Source organism: Arvicanthis niloticus, chromosome 1, assembly GCF_011762505.2.
Source record: "Arvicanthis niloticus isolate mArvNil1 chromosome 1, mArvNil1.pat.X, whole genome shotgun sequence".
Taxonomy (NCBI): Eukaryota; Metazoa; Chordata; class Mammalia; order Rodentia; family Muridae; genus Arvicanthis; species Arvicanthis niloticus.
The window spans coordinates 159,690,668-159,707,903 of record NC_047658.1 but is presented as its reverse complement, the minus strand read 5'-3'; the positions used below and the strand labels follow the sequence as shown (position 1 = coordinate 159,707,903).

General features: G+C 47.7%; 1 protein-coding gene across 1 annotated transcript in view; it reads right to left on the bottom strand.

The window, feature by feature from the left end:
- Positions 1–15,603: 15,603 nt before the first annotated feature.
- The window catches only part of Smc3 (structural maintenance of chromosomes 3), a 38,951-nt gene continuing 37,318 nt past the window's right edge, over positions 15,604–17,236 (bottom strand). Inside the window, exons 28-29 of the mRNA XM_034504127.2 lie at positions 16,587–16,693; positions 15,604–15,989 (exon numbers count right to left, since the gene is read on the bottom strand). Coding sequence (XP_034360018.1) covers positions 15,918–15,989; positions 16,587–16,693 — 179 coding nt within the window. The 3' untranslated portion in view covers positions 15,604–15,917. The remainder of the gene's footprint in view (positions 15,990–16,586; positions 16,694–17,236) is intronic.

The window sequence follows — 17,236 nt, the reverse complement described above, 5'->3', positions numbered from 1 at the left end:
GCCTCTTAGATAATTCTAGATCTAGGCTAGTAGACAGCCACAGTTTAAGCATCACACCCACAAAAATAGGGATCCTGGGACCCCATTAAGGAGCTGGTGTCAGAATTAAATGAGGTAGTTCACGAAGAACATTCTAACACACAACAGGTCACATGTCCAATAGATTACAAGCCCTCCATAGAAAACCTCCTCAGCCCCATTGTGTACAGGTGTGTGTGTGTGTGTGTGTGTGTGTGTGTGTGTGTGTGTAACAGGTGTAAATGAGTGTGTGTGTTTGTGAGAGGGAGGAGGCAGGGCCAGGCTATGGGACTGGGCACAGTTGGTTCAATTACTCATGGCTTCAAAATAAAAAAGCCGCTTGAAGTCTTTACAGGCCCCGGGATGATTGTAAATCCCACAGCCCTGGCTCCTGGCCAGAATATTCTCTGCTTACCCTCCCCCATCCTCTCCACTGGTGGCCAAGCATGGCTGCCTCCCTCTCTTCCCCAGAGAGCCTGGAGTACAAACATCCAAGAAAGCAGACACCAGGGTGGTCCAAAGGGAGGAGACTTAAGAGTTTGGTGGTCTGTTGGGCTTTGTGGAGCCCCTGTCTGGACCGCTCGCTTGGTCTGAGGACCCCTCTAGGTAAGACGATTACTGTAGAACCAAAAGATGGCTATCTCCCCTGTTGGCTTAGCCCGGTGTGCAGTTCCTAAGTCCCCAGCACACTGGAGTCTCAGAACAACTGAGGCTTTATTCTTCTGAGAAAGGAACAGAAATTCCCTCCTGGATTCCCATTTCTGTCCCTGGCCTCTGGGAAAGCTGAGAATTTAAAGGACTTTTGCTGTGACTTTATGTATAAATAGACGACCATGTGCCAAACAAGCTTCATAGAGCTGTTTTTCTGAGACTGTGGTGGTTTGAATATGTTTGGTCCCCATAGACACACGTGTTTGAATGCTTGGTCCATAGGGAGTGGGAACGGTGGCCTTGTTGGGGTGGGCTTTGAGGTCTCATATCCTCAGGCTATGGCCAGTGTGGCTCACGGTTGCTTCTGCTGCCTTGGGATCAAAATGTAGACCTCTCCTTCTCCAGCACGGTATCCGCCTGCATGCTGCCATGACGATAAAGGACTAGGCCTCTGAAGCTGTAAGGCTGCCCTAATGAAGTATTTTCCTTTATAAGAGTTGCCATGGTCATGGTGTCTCTCCACAGCAACAAAACCCAAACTAAAACAGTGATCTTGCTAAAGGAGAAAACCAGGGATCCCCAGGGATCCCCAGTACTGTCCAGCAGTATACCTGCAAGAATCTCTCTCTCTCTATCCCAAGTTGTCCAGCTGAATCACTCCCACTCCAGGAAGCTGGTCCTGGGAACAGCCTCACGGGCAGCAAGTCTAACCCTCTTGTTTTTAGCGTTAAGAAGGGATGTGACATGCTGAAGGTTACCACAGTAAGAGTAAGACAGGATAATGTCTGAGACATAAACTCAGGAATATGTTTCTTGTCTCCTTTTGTGCTCCCAGAATAGCTAACAGAAATCCTTGCTCAAAGTGATTGTTGTCTGTACTGGAACTCAGGTGACCTCCCGATGGCCAGGCCAGGACTCTCTCTACTACTCTCTACATCTCCCAAGATGTCACTGGGAAAACTGAACAAGCAGAAATACCTTGTAAGATCCTTTTGGAAGCCAGGCGTGGCACGCAGCTGTAATCCAGCACTCTAAAACCCAGGAAGAGGCTCTCAAATTTAAGGCCTAAATAGACTGACTATGAGACAGACAATCTTTTCAAAAGAAATAACAAAGTGATTTTTTTTTCCCCTCGGAGGTAACTGTGCTAGGTTAAAGATGACCAAAAGATGTCTGCTGTTGCCCCCATGGAGATCTGGCTCCAACACCACATCCCAGGAAGTGGGCTGGGCCTTGTAACTTGCCACACAAATTGGATGAGTGGAAGTGAGAACCCTGAACTTCCCAAGCGAGGTCACTAAAAGCCAAGACGGCAGCCATGTGTGAGCGCCATCTCGCACCCCTGTGCATCTCTGTAAATCCAGCTCCGAGAAATTACTCGCGCTCTCTCTCGATGCCAGTGCCAGCCTGGCGGGCTCCTAAGCTGTCGGACAACTCCCCAGAGTGAAGTTACTCTGGACATCTGACAATTCAATCACACTTAAGTGACCACTCCTGGTGCCACATGCTGAGAAGAGCCACTTAGCTGAGCCTTGCCCAGATTCCTGACCCACAAAATCAAGCATGTGCTAAGATAGTGGGTATTCTGATCTGAGTTTTGTTGCCATTTGTTACACAAAAATAGACACGGTGTGATAATTATCTTGAAAGGCTGCCTGCTGGGTTCTTTCTGGAGTGAGAGCATATACTCTGAATTTTATACATGTTCTAAGCGTGAATAATTTATTATATTTATTTATTATTTAGAGACAGGAATTCTAGGCTGTCCTTAAACTCCAGGAACCTAACTCAAAGTGGATTTGTTTAAAAAAAAAAAAAGTTAAAATTGCCTCATTGACATTCTAACCCTTTCCCCCACAAAATAGCACATGCCTTTCATCACACAGAGGAGAGAGAGCAGATCTCTGTGAGGTCTAGGCCAGCCAGGGCCACAGAAAGACCCTGCCTAAAAAGATAAAAACAACCATGCCTAGACTCCAAATATGATAAACCTAACTTAGATGACAATGCACATATGCACAGCTGAGAATGAGCCTACAGCTTCATTCTTACGGAATAACTATTGTATTCCAGGCAGTTTGTTCTCACTCCATTCTTGATTCTTTTAGTGTCGTTGAAGACCGAATCACGTGACCTCTCCGTGTTGCCAGAGAGAAAATGCAAAGATTTAGCAAACTTCCAGAGACCACATGATCAAGTGACAGAGCTGAGGTTCAAAATCCATTCTTTTCTATTCGTCCCCAGGCTGTGCTGGAGACAGTAGAAACTGGTGTAGATGCTGAAGTAGAGGCCCAAGGCCCCATCAAAGCTGCCTGCCCCCAGGATAAACAAGGAGTAACTGGCCATTTCTCACCAGCCCAAGCCCCCTCCTCAGGCCCCCACCACAGCTGTCACCAGCACAGCCTCTGAACCAGGGACCCATCTTTCCTGGGAACGTGGAAGCCAGCCCTCAAATCTGTCAAAGGCCCTGCCAGCTGCTGACATCCTGTCCACCCCATTTGAGCTTGTTCCCCCGGTGTCTAAGGCGGCTGGTGCTGAAGAGGGTCCTGCCATGGGGATGTGTGGAATCCTGCAGTTGGCTTTGTTTGGATGCGTACCAGCCTGGCGCTGCACCTGCTGCTAAGGAGGTCACTTCCTCTTTCCCATCCAGTCCCTGTCTTTCTCTCTACTTCCTGGCTAGTATATGCACACATGCAGTCACCTACTCCTGACGTAGGGGATGTCTCCTTCCCCTCTCCCCCTCCCTCTCCCCCTCCCCCTCCCTTCCCTCCTCCCTCCTCTCCTTCTCCCTCCTCCCTCCTCCCTCCTTCCTCTCCCTCTCCCTCTCTCCCCATTTCCCCCTCCCCTCCCCCTCCCCTTACCCCTCTCCCTCTCCCTCCTCTCTCTTCCTCTCCCTCTCCTCCCTCTCCCACTCTCCCTCTCCCTCCTCCCTCCTCTCCCTCTCCCTCCTCCCTCTCCTTCTCCTCCCTCTCCCTCTCCTCCCTCTCCCACTCTCCCTCCTCCCTCCTCCCTACTCTCCCTCTCCCTCCTCCCTCCTCTCCCTCTCCCTCCTCCCTCTCCTCCCTCTCCCTCTCCTCCCTCTCCCTCCTCTCCCTCCTCCCTCCTCCCTCCTCTCCCTCTCCCTCCTCCCTCCTCCCTCCTCTCCCTCTCCCTCCTCCCTCTCCCTCTCCTCCCTCTCCCACTCTCCCTCTTCCTCTCCCTCCTCCCTCCTCCCTCCTCTCCCTCTCCCTCTCCCTCTTCCCTCTCCCTCTCCTCCTTCTCTCCCTCTCCCTCTCCCTCTCCCCTCTCTCCTCTCCCTCTCTCCCTCCTCCTCTCCCTCTCCCTCTCCCTCCTCTCCCTCCCTCTCCCTCTCTCCCTCTCCCTTTCCCTCTCTCCCTCTCCCTCTCCCTCTCCTCTCCTCTCCCTCTCCCTCTCTCCTCTCCCTCTCCCTCTCTCCTCTTCCCTCTCCCCTCTCCCCCTCTCCCTCTCCCTCTCCCTCTCCCTCTCCCTCTCCCTCTCCCTCTCCCTCTCCTCTCCCTCTCCCTCTCCCTCTCCCTCTCCTCTCCCTCCTCTCCCTCTCCTCCCCCTCTCCCTCTCCCTCTCCCCCTCTGCCCCTCTCCCCCTCTCCCCTCCCCTCCCCCTCTCCCCCCCCTCCCCCTCCCCCTCCCCCTCCCCCTCCTCTCCTCCTCTCCAGCTCCCCTCCCTCCCTCTCCCCTCTCCCCTCCTCCCCTCTCCCCCTCCCCCCCCTCCCCCCCTCCCCTCCCTCCCCTCCTCCCCCTCCCCCTCCCTCCCCCTCTCCCCCTCTCCCCCTCTCCCTCCTCTCCCTCCTCTCCCTCCTCTCCCTCCCCTCCCCCTCCCCCCTCTCCCCTCCCTCCCTCTCCTCTCCCTCTCCCCCTCCCCCTCCCCTCTCCCCCTCTCCCTCCCCCCTCCCTCCTCTCCCCCTCCCCCTCCCCCTCTCCCCCCCTCCCCCTCCCCCTCCCCCTCTCCCCCTCCCCCCCTCTCCCTCCTCTCCCTCCTCTCCCTCCCCTCCCTCCTCTCCCTCCTCCCCCTCCCCCTCCCCCTCCCCCCTCTCCCTTCCCCTCCCTTCCTCTCCCTCTCCTCTCCCTCTCCCTCTCCCCCTCCCCCTCCCCCCCTCTCCCTCCCCCTCCCTCCCTCTCCCCCTCCCCTCCCCTCTCCCCTCTCCTCCCCTCCCCCTCCCCCTCCCCCTCCCCTCTCCCCATCTCCCTCCACCTCGCCCTCCCCCTCTCCCTCCCCCGCCCCCCTCTCCCTTCCCCTCCCTTCCTCTCCCTCGCCCTCTCCCTCTCCCTCTCCCTCTCCCCCTCCCCCTCCCCCCCCTCTCCCTCCCCCTCCCTCCCTCTCCCCCTCCCCTCCCCTCTCCCCCTCTCCCTCCCCCTCCCCCTCCCCCTCCCCCTCCCCCTCTCCCCCTCCCCCTCCCCCTCCCTCTCCCTCTCCCTCTCCCCCTCTCTTTCTCTCTCCCACCCCCACAATATCATCTCCACCCCGTCCCCCTCAGGCCTCTGGTGTGTGACAGGGTGGAGACAGAGGACAAGCCTCGCCCTGAGCTTCTTCATTTGCTTTGGTGGCTTTGGGTCTTTTCTTAATCTAAACTCAGGATTCTCCATCTGAAAAATTGATTCATCATAGAACCTGACTCATAGGTTTTTCTGTCCCAGATAATATTGATAAATGATATAAAACCAAACCCATCTCCCATATCAACCCATGTTTCAGCATTCCTCTGACACAAATGACAACCCCCTTCTCTTCACCCTTGGCCTTCTTTCTCCCACCCTCCATCTGCTCAGCTGCATTTGACCTAAAGAACTGTTTGGCCTCCTTGCCTGCCAGCCCTGTGAGCCAAGGATCTCCTCACCTCCCGGTCATACTTCAGAGAACCTTCACGTGCTTAGAGAAGTGCACACAGTCTCATGTGCAGTCACCAAATGCAGACACTGTTGTGGATGCCAGGAAGTGCATGCTGACAAGAGCTTGATACACCTGTCTCCTGAGAGGTCTGCCAGAGCCTGACATATACAGAGGCGGATGCTCGCAGCTAACCATTGAATTGATCATGGGGTCCCCAATAGAGGAGGTAGAGTGAAGACTGAAGGAGCTGAAGGGGTTTGTGGCCCCATGGGAAAAGTGACAATACCAACCAACCAGAGCTCCCAGGGTCTAAACCACCAGTCTGGGAACACACAGGGAGGGACCCAGGGCTCCAGCTGTATATGTAGGGGAGGATGGCCTAGTTGGCCATAGGTGGGAGAGGAGGTCCTTGGTTCTGTGAAGGCAGGATGTGCCAGTGGGGGGTGGGATTTGAGGACGAGTATGGGGGAGTAGTGGGTGGATGGGTGGGGTACACCCTCATAGAAGCAGCGGGGTGGGGGATGGGATAGGGAGTTCCTGGGGGAGGGGAATGGGGAAATGTAAGTAAGTAGAATAGCCAATTAAAAAAAAAAAAAAGTGTACACAGGGGCTGGAGAGATGGTTCAGTAATTAAGAGCCCTGGCTGCTCTTCCAGAGGTCCTGAGTTCAATTCCCAGCAACCACATGACAGCTTACAACCATCTGTAATGTGATCTGCTGCCTTCTCACGGCATGCAGGTATACGTGCAGATAGAACACTCATGCATGAAATAAATCTTAGAAAGGAAGGAAGTATCCAATCCCCTCAAACAAGGCACAAGTGTACTCAAACTCTTACAACTCTATGCTGAGTGCACCCATCCACCCAGGTCAGCTGACCTCCTAAAAGATAACGGCAATTGTTTGATCCACTATTTCCTGATTAATAACTGGATTCCATAAAAGAAGCTTTTGATTAATGGTAGAAGACACAATTGCTAAATCGGAAATGGCCCCTGTCAGTGAGAAAAGATAACCCTAAGAATTGTGGGTTTATTGGCCTGTTGAACTTTGGTCAACCTTCTGGTCCCCACATTAATGAGATAAGTAAATTGTTGACATATAGTCCCTGTAGTTGAGATTCTTCACTAGCCTTTTCAAAATCACACATCAACAAAGATCTCCAATCTTGGGAGGAGGATGAAGCTGAGATGGGAGGACCCTTGAGGGTGAGCACTGGAAGGAAGACGAAGCCACCACGGATGGTGAAGACCGTGCTTGAGGCAGGGACGTGCACCGAGTTCTGGATAATGATGTGCAAGACGTTGTGGTTAATGGGTAGGTGTGACTGCAGTGGGCTGTGTGTATGTTTCGGGAGGGGACAATAAACAACTAACATAACTGCTGATTAGTGGCAAGGCAACGTGTCAGCCACCCCTTTGCTGGACCTTCCTTAACCCTGAAAAGGGGATCAGAAAACCTGTTCTCAGGGCTGGCTGAAAGCTCAGCGCTTAAGAACATTTGCTCTACCACCATGAGCACCCAGGGCAGATCCCAGAACTCATTTAGGCAGCAGAGCATCACAAATTCCTGTAGCCCTGGCTTCAAAGTGGCGATCTAGCGAGGGAGACAGGGGAATTGCTGGATTCTAACCTAGAAAAACAAAAACAAAAAAAAAACAAAAACAAAAACAAAAAACAACAACAAAAAAACCATGCACCCCAGATTCAAGAAGAGACCTGCCTCAGAGGAACAGGCAGTGATAAAGGAGATGCTCACTCTCTCTTCTGCCATCTGCATGCATGCAGACATGCACTGTACACACACACACACACACACACACACACACACACACACACACACACACAACATATAAAAAAAGAAAACCTGGTCTCCATCCAAGACAGTTTCATAAAAGAGGTCCAGGTCCTTAGGAGGTACAAGGTTTCATTGGTTGGAGGTCAGGTTCTAGGAGGCTTGCTTACGTAAGGGCTTGAGGAAGGTTTGTCCACAAACATAGAAGGCAGAGGATGAAGACCACAGAGACATCTGGTCCAAAAATGAAGGCCACTCCTGCAGATAGTTTGGATTCTGATCAAGGCCTCTGTGGCTTTCCTTAGAAAGATTTGCACTGGCTGGGCTAGAGACAAACACTGACTGGGGGCAAGTTAGTTTCATCAAAAGCTCTCTAAAACCCACTTCATCCACTTCACAGACCAGCATTTACCCTGTCAAAGGTTTTAGCAGGCCTGATTGTGCTCTGGGGCAAACAAATTCCCTTGGCTGCCTGGGCTTGCCTATGAATCCCTAGGCCTTGAGAGAGTTTAGAAAAAAAAAAAAATCACACTTCACCAATCATTCTGTATTTTTTAAAATAGGATTTTTATTTATGACTATGTGTGTATGTCTTTGGGTGAGTGTGGGTGCCAGAGCTGGAGTTCCAGGTGGCTGGAGTGCCTGTTTATGGGTGTTGGGACAGAACATGGGCTTCTGCATGAGCAGCTAGTGTTAACGGCTGAGCCATCTCTCCAGTCCTGTATTACTTTCTCATCACCGTGACCAAAGTACTTGAAAGAGACAAACTGAGGGAGGAAATGTTTATTTTGGCTCAGTTTCAGGGGGATTTCAGTCAATCACAGGGGGAGGCAGGGTGCAGTGGCTGTCACCGCAGGAGCCATGAGGCAAGGCAGCTGCTCACATTTTAATGGACCAGGAATGGATGGAACCTTCAAAGACTTGCCCCCAGTGACTTTATCCCACTTCCAGGCCCCATCCCTTTAGGGCACAGCAGGAGACCAGTGAGCAAACAAAGCAGGACTTAAATGTAAATGTTGGTATGAACTTCTTTTCGAGCTGAAAACCAGGGCTCTGCTCTCAGCACCACCATTTTCTTGCAAGTTACTTCACGATGAAGAATGTGGTTGTTCCTTGTGTAGCCTGGGGTTACCATTACCCACTTAAAGTTCATCCCTTTCACAAGATAAAGAAGCCCGCATGCACCTTGTAATTACATCGTTCTCCCAGGCTAGCTCATACCCATCAGGACACAGTACAGCACCAGACTTTGGAATCCTGATGCTTCAGCCAATGAGCCAAAAAGTCACTTTTTTTTTTTTAAATAAGATTTTAAACTTTATTTATGTATGTGAGTGCTCTATCTGCATCCCAGAAGAGGTCATCAGAACTCATTACAGATGGTTGTGAGCCACAATGTGGCTGCTGGGAATTGAACTCAGGGCCTCTGGAAGAGCAGCCAGTGCTCTTAACCACTGAGCCATCTCTCCAGCACCAAAAAGTCACTTCTTAATTAGACATCCTTTTTTCTCCCCCAAGTGTGGACATGTTAGAAATGTGTCCACAAGAGAGGCTAAAGGCAACGAAACAGCCTCTTTGACACACAGCATTAGCGACTCTCCATGTGCTCTTCGGTGCTGACTTCATGCCACGGCCATGCTCAGAAGATGGTTCGAGGCCATTTCGAGGGCAGCTGGTGCACTCAGAATTGTGCTGACATAGACATGTACGCATGCCTCTCCATCTGCTCACCATGGCAGAAGCCTTTTATTCCTCTTTAAAAACTTATGTGTGTGGGTGTTTTGACTACATGTCCATCATCCATCTGTGCAGTTCCTGAGGCCAGAAGAGGGCGTCAGATCCCCTACAACTGGAGCTTCAGGTGCTTGCGAGCAGCCGTGTGTGTCCTGGGGATTGAACACAGGGCCTCTGCCAGAGCAACAACGTGGGGGCTGACTATGGCGGCACAGGCCTTTATTCCAACACTTGGACCACAGAGATACGTAGATCTCTAAGTTCAAGGCCAGCCAGGGCTACATACAGTATGAAACCCTGTTTCAAAACCAAACAACAAAACCAAAACCAGCTCCAAGCCCTTTATCTACTTTAGTGTTTGGTTGTTTTTTTACTGTTGTTGTTTGTGATTTTTTTTTTTTTAAACTGGGTTTTACTATGTAGCCTTGGTTAGCCTGGCCTCCTTGGTAGACCAGGCTGGCCTCCAACTCAGCGAGGCAGATCCACCTATCTTAGCCTTCTCAAATACTGGGATTAAAGATGACCACCACCATGCCCACCTTTACCCTCTACTCCAAAGCAGCAGCCAATCTAGGCTTCGGAACAGCCTGAAGCCAAGAATGCCTTCCCCAAAGCTTCAGGTTTTCTGGAAGAAGTAAATATTCCTACGCTGCTCTGAGGACACAGAGGGACTTATAAACTATAAACTGAAACAGAATAAAGGGAAACCCTTTGCTTTAGGAAGATGAGGCTGCAGACAGAAGTGAGGAGGAGAGCCAGGCCACCTCTGAGCTTAAATGAGTACTCAGAAGGCACAGGCAGAAGGAACAGACCAGCAGACACGTGCTCTGCAGAGAAAGAGCAGCCTGGTGGGAGGAAGGGCTGCCATCTTCACAACACCCAGGCTTCCAGTTGTTTTCAGAACAGCGACACAAACTGTTGTGAGCAGCAGGCACCTTTGCCCCAAAGCGTTCCATTTATGAGTGAGCTGCAAGCAGTTAACACTTCGCTCATAAAGTGCAGCCCCAGAGGTCTCAGTTATACCGCACCTTGACCTCACAGCTTCTGCGACTAACAAGGAATCAGTGTGGAAAAAACTAGACCCAAAATTGGAGGAGTTAGCGTGTACTAAGGGCCCCCTCTAGTGGATGTGGGAGAAACGGTTTGAGCTTTAGAGAGCTGAGAGAAAACCTACACAAAGCTGAAGGAGGCATCGTTTATAGGCCTAACAGGATGTATGGAAACTGCTCCCAGCAAGTCCAGCAAGTCTCTGCCTTAAGTGGCACTGACCTTTGCATTAGACAGTAACAGGCTCTGTCACCCTAGTCTCAAATAATTTGGCTCTAAGCCCATGTTTTTCTCTCTCTCTTCCCATGTCTTTGAATTTTGAGCTTTGGGGCTCTTTTATTATATCACCACCACACCACCAGTACCAGCACCACACCACCAGCACCTCCACCAGCACCAGCACCACACCACTACCACTACCACACCACCACCACCACCACTACCACACCACCACCACCACCACCACACCACCACACCACAAGCACTAGCACCGCCACCGCCACACCACAACCACCATACCACCATACCACCATACCACCACCACCACCACCACCACCACCACCACGCACTTGCTTGTCTGCACACACACCAGGTGTTTGATACCTCGACTTAAGTTACAGGCAGTTGGGAGCCACCTGATGTGGATCCTGGGAATCAATCAGCAAGCGCTCTTAACACAGCTGGGCCATCAGTTTTAATGGCTGAGTAATTTCAGGCAGCGGTCTTGGTATCATTGTTTTTTGAGATGTGCCTGATAACCAGCTTGCAGATACTCAATAAATGTTCAAATGTCAACGTCTCTGGAAAACTCATACCACAGTGTGCCAACTGACAGAGTAAATATATCCACATTCTCTCTGCAGACGTAATCTCCATGCTGTCTCATACGCTGTGCAGTTACTGGCTGCCACAAGGCCTCTTACACCCAGGAGACACTCTGTCTCTAGGAAGGGGAGACTGACGGCCACACGGTGGCAGATTTATAGACAGCACTGGCACCTTCCTTGCAGAAGCCTGGCAACTGGAGTAACTCAGTCCCCCTGAGGCATGGGGAAGTGCAACCTGAGTTGGTGAGTTCTTTAAACAAACAAAAAACAACAAAAACAGGCAGAGGGAGGGACAAACTGAAGATGGCTATTATCTGTATCCTTAAAACTTGTCTGTAAACATGCAGGGCCACGTGCAGTGTCAATCAACACCGCATGAATATGGTGAGCTCCTTTAATCTTCAGCTCGAGCCAGAGAAGGGACCCATGGCTTGGTTCTGTTACCTCTAAGTCTGCTAATGCGTCCATGTGGGCTCTGCACCACCCAGGGAACTTATTCTAACTGCAAGGTCCTGTGATTTTTAGCTAAATGTGCGAACACCAAAGCCGTATTTAAAGAAGTCATGCTTTGCAAAACCTGAGCTCTAGACAAATCAATGTTTCTTTTAGAAGTGTCAACCCACTTTATCAAGATTTACTGCAACCAAAGCCTTAACACATTTCTAGGCAAGGCTACTATTAAAACAGATTTTGTTGGTGTTACTTTCTCCCGTGTGAAATTAAAGGCATAGGGCAGCAGGGCTCCACCTTCACAAGAGAGAGCACTGCTATCCAACAACACAGCAGGTAGGGAGAAAATGAATCCTCAAGACACAGCGTCCTACAGGTAGTGCCCACCCTGTGAAGCCAGCAGCTCACTGCTGTGGCCTGTAGGGACCACTGGCTGGGACAATTAAGTCTCTTCCCGAACACCATCTAGTAGGCTCCCGAGAGCGGATAGGAGAACTAGTTCTTTCTAGAGTTGTTAGGAAAACCTTTAAACGATCAAGTGTCTGAAAACAAAACTTTTGGCTGATGCTTGTTTTTAAAAAGGATCATATTCAAAAATCAGTTTTTGCCCTTCCCACTTCTGAATTTGTACCTTCTAAAAATTGTTTTTAAAATTGTCATTTCCTAAAAAATGTCTACACTTTTGAGTACACAAATCCTAACCAGCCTAATCTGTTATTTACAAGGGATAACACAGCATTATGGAGCTTTACGTGCTGAAATCATCATAAATGTCTGTTTGATGAACACGGTAAGCCCAGGGCAGCGCTGGGCAGCAGCACATACCTATGATCTGAGTTACTGTGAAGGCCAAAGCAGAAGAATCACTTGAACTCAAGAATTTGAGACTAGTTTATACACTAGGGCTAAATTCCAATTATGGTCAAGTAACTGAGGATGAGACCTTAGGCTAAGGATCTTGGGTTCACTGTGTTTGCACATGTACAAAATCCTGGTTTAATCCCAGGTTCCAAAACATTATCACAAATAGTAAAGTTCTTGAGCATCAACATGCCATTCCCAAGTCTTCAGACTTTGGGGCTGTCAGGATGGCTCAGCGGGTTAAGAGCACTCACTGGCTGCAGTTGTCTGACCCTCAGTGTGCACACACACACTGACCCACAGTGAATGTAGTCTCATTAACAGGTGTGCTTTAAAAGTGGCTCCCACAGACAATGACTCCAAGTCACTGGAGGTATCAGCAAGCCAAGGAAAGCTAAAGGACACTATGGTGGGAAGAATAAACTGTCCCTTTGCAAATAACATCACTTGCGCAGAAAAACCTCAATATTCTACCAAGGGAGTTATGATGAAAGTTTCCCAAGGTCACAGACCAGCGGTGCAGCTGCAGGGAGGTATGCTTTCAACAATTACAGTACAAAGGAGTAAAATCATTACAGTACAAAGGAGTAAAATCCAGGTTTCCAGGAGAAGCACCAATCTTGATGACTGGTGATAAACCATGTTAGGAATGTACAGTTTATATGGTGGCACTTCCTGTCTGTAGCATTACTATTCATCCCAGAAAACCATCACATAAACCTAAGTTGAGAGCTACTCAGTATCTGAAAAGTACTCTTTGAAACTGTGAAGGTTGCCAGGCATGGTGGTATAGGTCTTTTAATCTGCAGCCCTTGGGAGGCAAAGACAGGTGTATCTCTGTGAATTTGAGGCCAGCCTGGTTTATATAGAGACTTCCAGGTTTGCCAGAGCCACACAGTGAAACCCATCTCAAACCAACCAACCAACCAACACCCACCCATCCACCTACCTGTCAAGTTATAAGAAACAAAGAAAATGGAGAAAAGCACACGAGAGGACATACACGATAGTAACTTCTATGGAATCTGAGACGACAGAAAGGGCTGTCATGGTAACACTAGAGAACACTAAGCAAAATCTGCACCTTTAATTGATGGTTACATGGTCATTATTAGATGACCAACACAGCATAGGAACCACTGGGGGCTGAACTCCTCTCTCTCCAGATTCACATGTACAACTGTAACTAAATAAAAGTTGTGTCTTTACAGAGGTCATAAATTAGTATGAGGTGTTAAATCCCATGACTGTTATTCTTACTGGAGAAGGAAATTCTGACACACAGGCAGTTTTGTTTGTTTTTAAATGTCCTACTTCAAAGGACACTATATTAAGAAAGCTTACACACACACACACAGAGGTAGGACAGATACGTACGAGAACATACCTTTTAAAGGACTTGTATTCAGAGTAATACAGAACTCTTAGGGGTTGGTGAAATCGCTGGAGCAAGTAAAGGTGCTTACTGCCAAACCTGAAGCTCTCAGGTCAATCCCCAGGTCTCAATATGGTAGAGAAGTGACTCTAAGGTAGTGTGTAAAACACGCAGGCACGCACGCAAAGGGAAGAAAAGGAGAGGGAATTAAGTAAACCTAATTTTAAAAACATTTTTTAAAAGCCACCTTAAAATCTGACAAAAAGGGCTGGAGAGATGGCTCAGTGGTTAAGAGCACTGGCTGTTCTAGAGGTCCTGATTTCAATTCCCAGCAACCACATGGTGGCTCACAACCACCTGTGATGGGATCTGATGCCCTCTTCTGGTGTGTCTGAAGACAGCGCATATAAATAATATCTTTAAAAATAAAACCCGACAAGAATAGGTTGGCAAGATGGATGAGTGGTGAAGGCACTCGATGACAAGCCTGAGGACTTGAGTTCATCCCTGGAACCTACACGTTGGAAGGAGCAGACTCCCATCCCCATGCACAATGTGGAGAGGACATATACACACACATAAAGTAATAAAACTAGAAAAAGCTCTTCAAAAATTCAAAACAAAATCCAAGAGATATGAGCAACTTCCAGTGGAGAAGATACACAAACGAGTGACAAAATAAATACAAAACCTTATAAAGAGTGGCTAAAATGCAAATTAAAACCTTTACTGAGACAAAAAAGAGAGTATATAGCAAGTTGTCAGTGAAGATAGACAGGCTTCCTTTGGAGAAGCGTGACAGTTCCTCAGTATGTGGAAAGTTACTCTGTGACAAACACCACTCCTAGGCACAGTCAAGAGAAACAGGAGTCCACACAGACGCCTGTTCACTGACGGCCACCGCAGCACTATTTACAGACACATAGGTAGGAGCTGGATGGTGGATGGATGACCCAGCCGATGGATAAGCAAGCCTCGCTGGGTGCATCTCCTCAGCAGGATAGTCTGCACTAGGAAAGAATAAAGTCCTGACACATTACATGGCTGAATCTCGCCAACACTGCTTAGTGAGAGCCGCCAGTCACAGTGTATGATCCACATGAACTAACCGAAACAAACCCATAGTGTAAGACTAAAAGCCACTGTGGTCACCAGAGGCTGAGCAGAGAGTCCATTCACACCCACAGTTTTACAATTGTAGAAATGACTATACAATTCTAAGTGCACTAACAAGATGAACTGCACACGGGCATACATGGGCAAATTGTATGGCATATGAATGGCAAAACCATTTAAAAACAAACAAAATGCCCCTAAGACCTCATGGTGAATGTGGCTTCAGCAACAGAACCTAATTGTTTTGTGGTCTTAGAACTGAACACAGGGCTCAGCACATATAAAACAAAAACAAACAAAAAACAAAACAAAAACAAAAAAATGTCTCCTGAAACTGAAAGATGCATTTTTGGCATCAGCATCTGAATCCCACTTAAAACTGCTTTTCCGGACTCATGATTCTGGTTAAGATAGGGCCATATTAAATTTACAATGTTGAAGGGGACTGGGGAGAGGCTCAGCAGTTAGGAGCACTGGCTGCTCTTCCAATGGTCCTGTGGCGGCTCACAAACCAGATACCAGCCCCATGGAATCCAATACCCTATTATGGGTGCACAGATGTACACACAGACAAGAATGCTCAAAGGACTACCACACTGAGTACAAGGAGGGCTCTGCATGGCCTGAGAACTTACAACAAGGCGGCTGGGACAGCACTCCCTTAAGTCAGAACTGGACTGGCCCAAAGAAAGACTTTTGCACTGTGACATTTTGGAAAATTCAAAACAGATTATAACCCATGGCCAGAATTGAAAACCCAGTGATGTAATGAACAGAATATGGAACTGTATTTTTAATCCTCTATTAACTGAAAGCAACACTTTCTTATGCAAAATATGAATTTAATGTTTCTAACCATTACAAAGACAAAAGGCCACATTTACATTGTTAGTCACAAACCAATTATTTAATAGAAGCTATAAAATAATTGGGAAGAATATTTAGAATATCTCAAAAGATTTAAAATAGGAGGACACTTTACAAAAAGCCGCCCTGTAGGAAATAAAATTCCTCAACTATACGTAGAAATGTAACATTACAGGGGAGCTTATAAAATACAAAGACAAGTATAAAAGGACTGTGTATTCTAAATCCAAAAACTCAATAATAACCAAATATTTAGTTTTAAAATTTACAGTTCCCAGGTATGGACCACATTATTATACACATCTTCCAAGACAGCAGGAATTATCTTTCAGTTAACCATGTGTGGTATCATCTTCTACAAAATCTTTGGCCATCTCTGCTGTGATCACATCAATGTGACTAACCTGAAGAAAAATAAATGTGAAAGTCTGTTAAATCTTAAAGGAACATACCAGTTAGTACCTGCACTGCATAGGGCAGTATCTACTATACACAGCCTACCACCTATAACTTTTTTTTTTCCTTTTCTTTTCTGAGCTGAGGACCTGCTAGGTCACTGAGCTAAATCCCCGACCCCAAGTTTTAGTTTTATATACCATGTAAGTGGTTCTGAAGCACCGACTGTTAGAAATCTTTACAGCCCTGTCTGTTCAATGTGGAGGAGTAAAAAGCATTCTACAGCCTGGCATGGTGTGAACACCTGTAATCCCAGCACTCCGGAGGCAGAGGCAGGACTGCCAGCCTAGGGCAGCCTGGGCTACATGAACTTGTTTTGGGGCTACTGAGGATCAAGGCCCTATGATTTCTACACAAGCAGTCATAGCCCTTTTTTCCTTAATGAAAATCAAAGTAACAAATGGGTGAAAGTTGTAAGTTTTCATTTTTGAGGGAGACATCACTTAAACAATGACTTTCTAAGTCTTCTTTCACTAATATAACATAAAATCAAAATAAAAAATATAATAAAAAATAAGCATCAACCTAAAACAAAGTAAAATTACCTTATTTCTGAACTTTACACCATAGAATTTGTCAGCTGACTCAAGCAGTTCAGGCCTAAAAGTCGTAGTGATAAACTGGGCGTGCACAGCTAGCTCCATAATCATGTCTGTGAAAACAAAGACGAAGTTAATAAAGCTCTTTTATCAAACCTGAAAATTTAAAAAGCAACGATTTTTATTTCTGTCTACAATTCAAGTCTGTCAAAGCAGCCTGTGATTTTTACTGTCTGCAAATTATCCACTTGATTTTTCAAAGTAGGAATAAAATCTTTAATCCTAGTATATGTTACAGCTACAGAATGCAACATTTTTATTTACTATAAAGAAACTTCTAACCCAGTATGGTGATACTGGGAGGAAACAGGAGGATCAAAAGTTGTTCAAGGCTACATGACACTGTCTCAAAATGGGAAAAAAAAAAAAAAGAAAAGAAAAGAAAACCTTTTAGCATAGACATGTCAGAACCAAATTTTTCTTATACACAAAAGTAATACTAACTATCCCCCTCCTTTCAACTTGTAAGATCTTAGCATCTCTAAATAAAAAATTAGGTTTATGACAAGCACTACTTTCTGAACGTCTTGTATGTATGTGTGTTTCTACATCAATGTTTTGCCTGCATGTATACATGTGTGTGCCCGGTAGTCTCC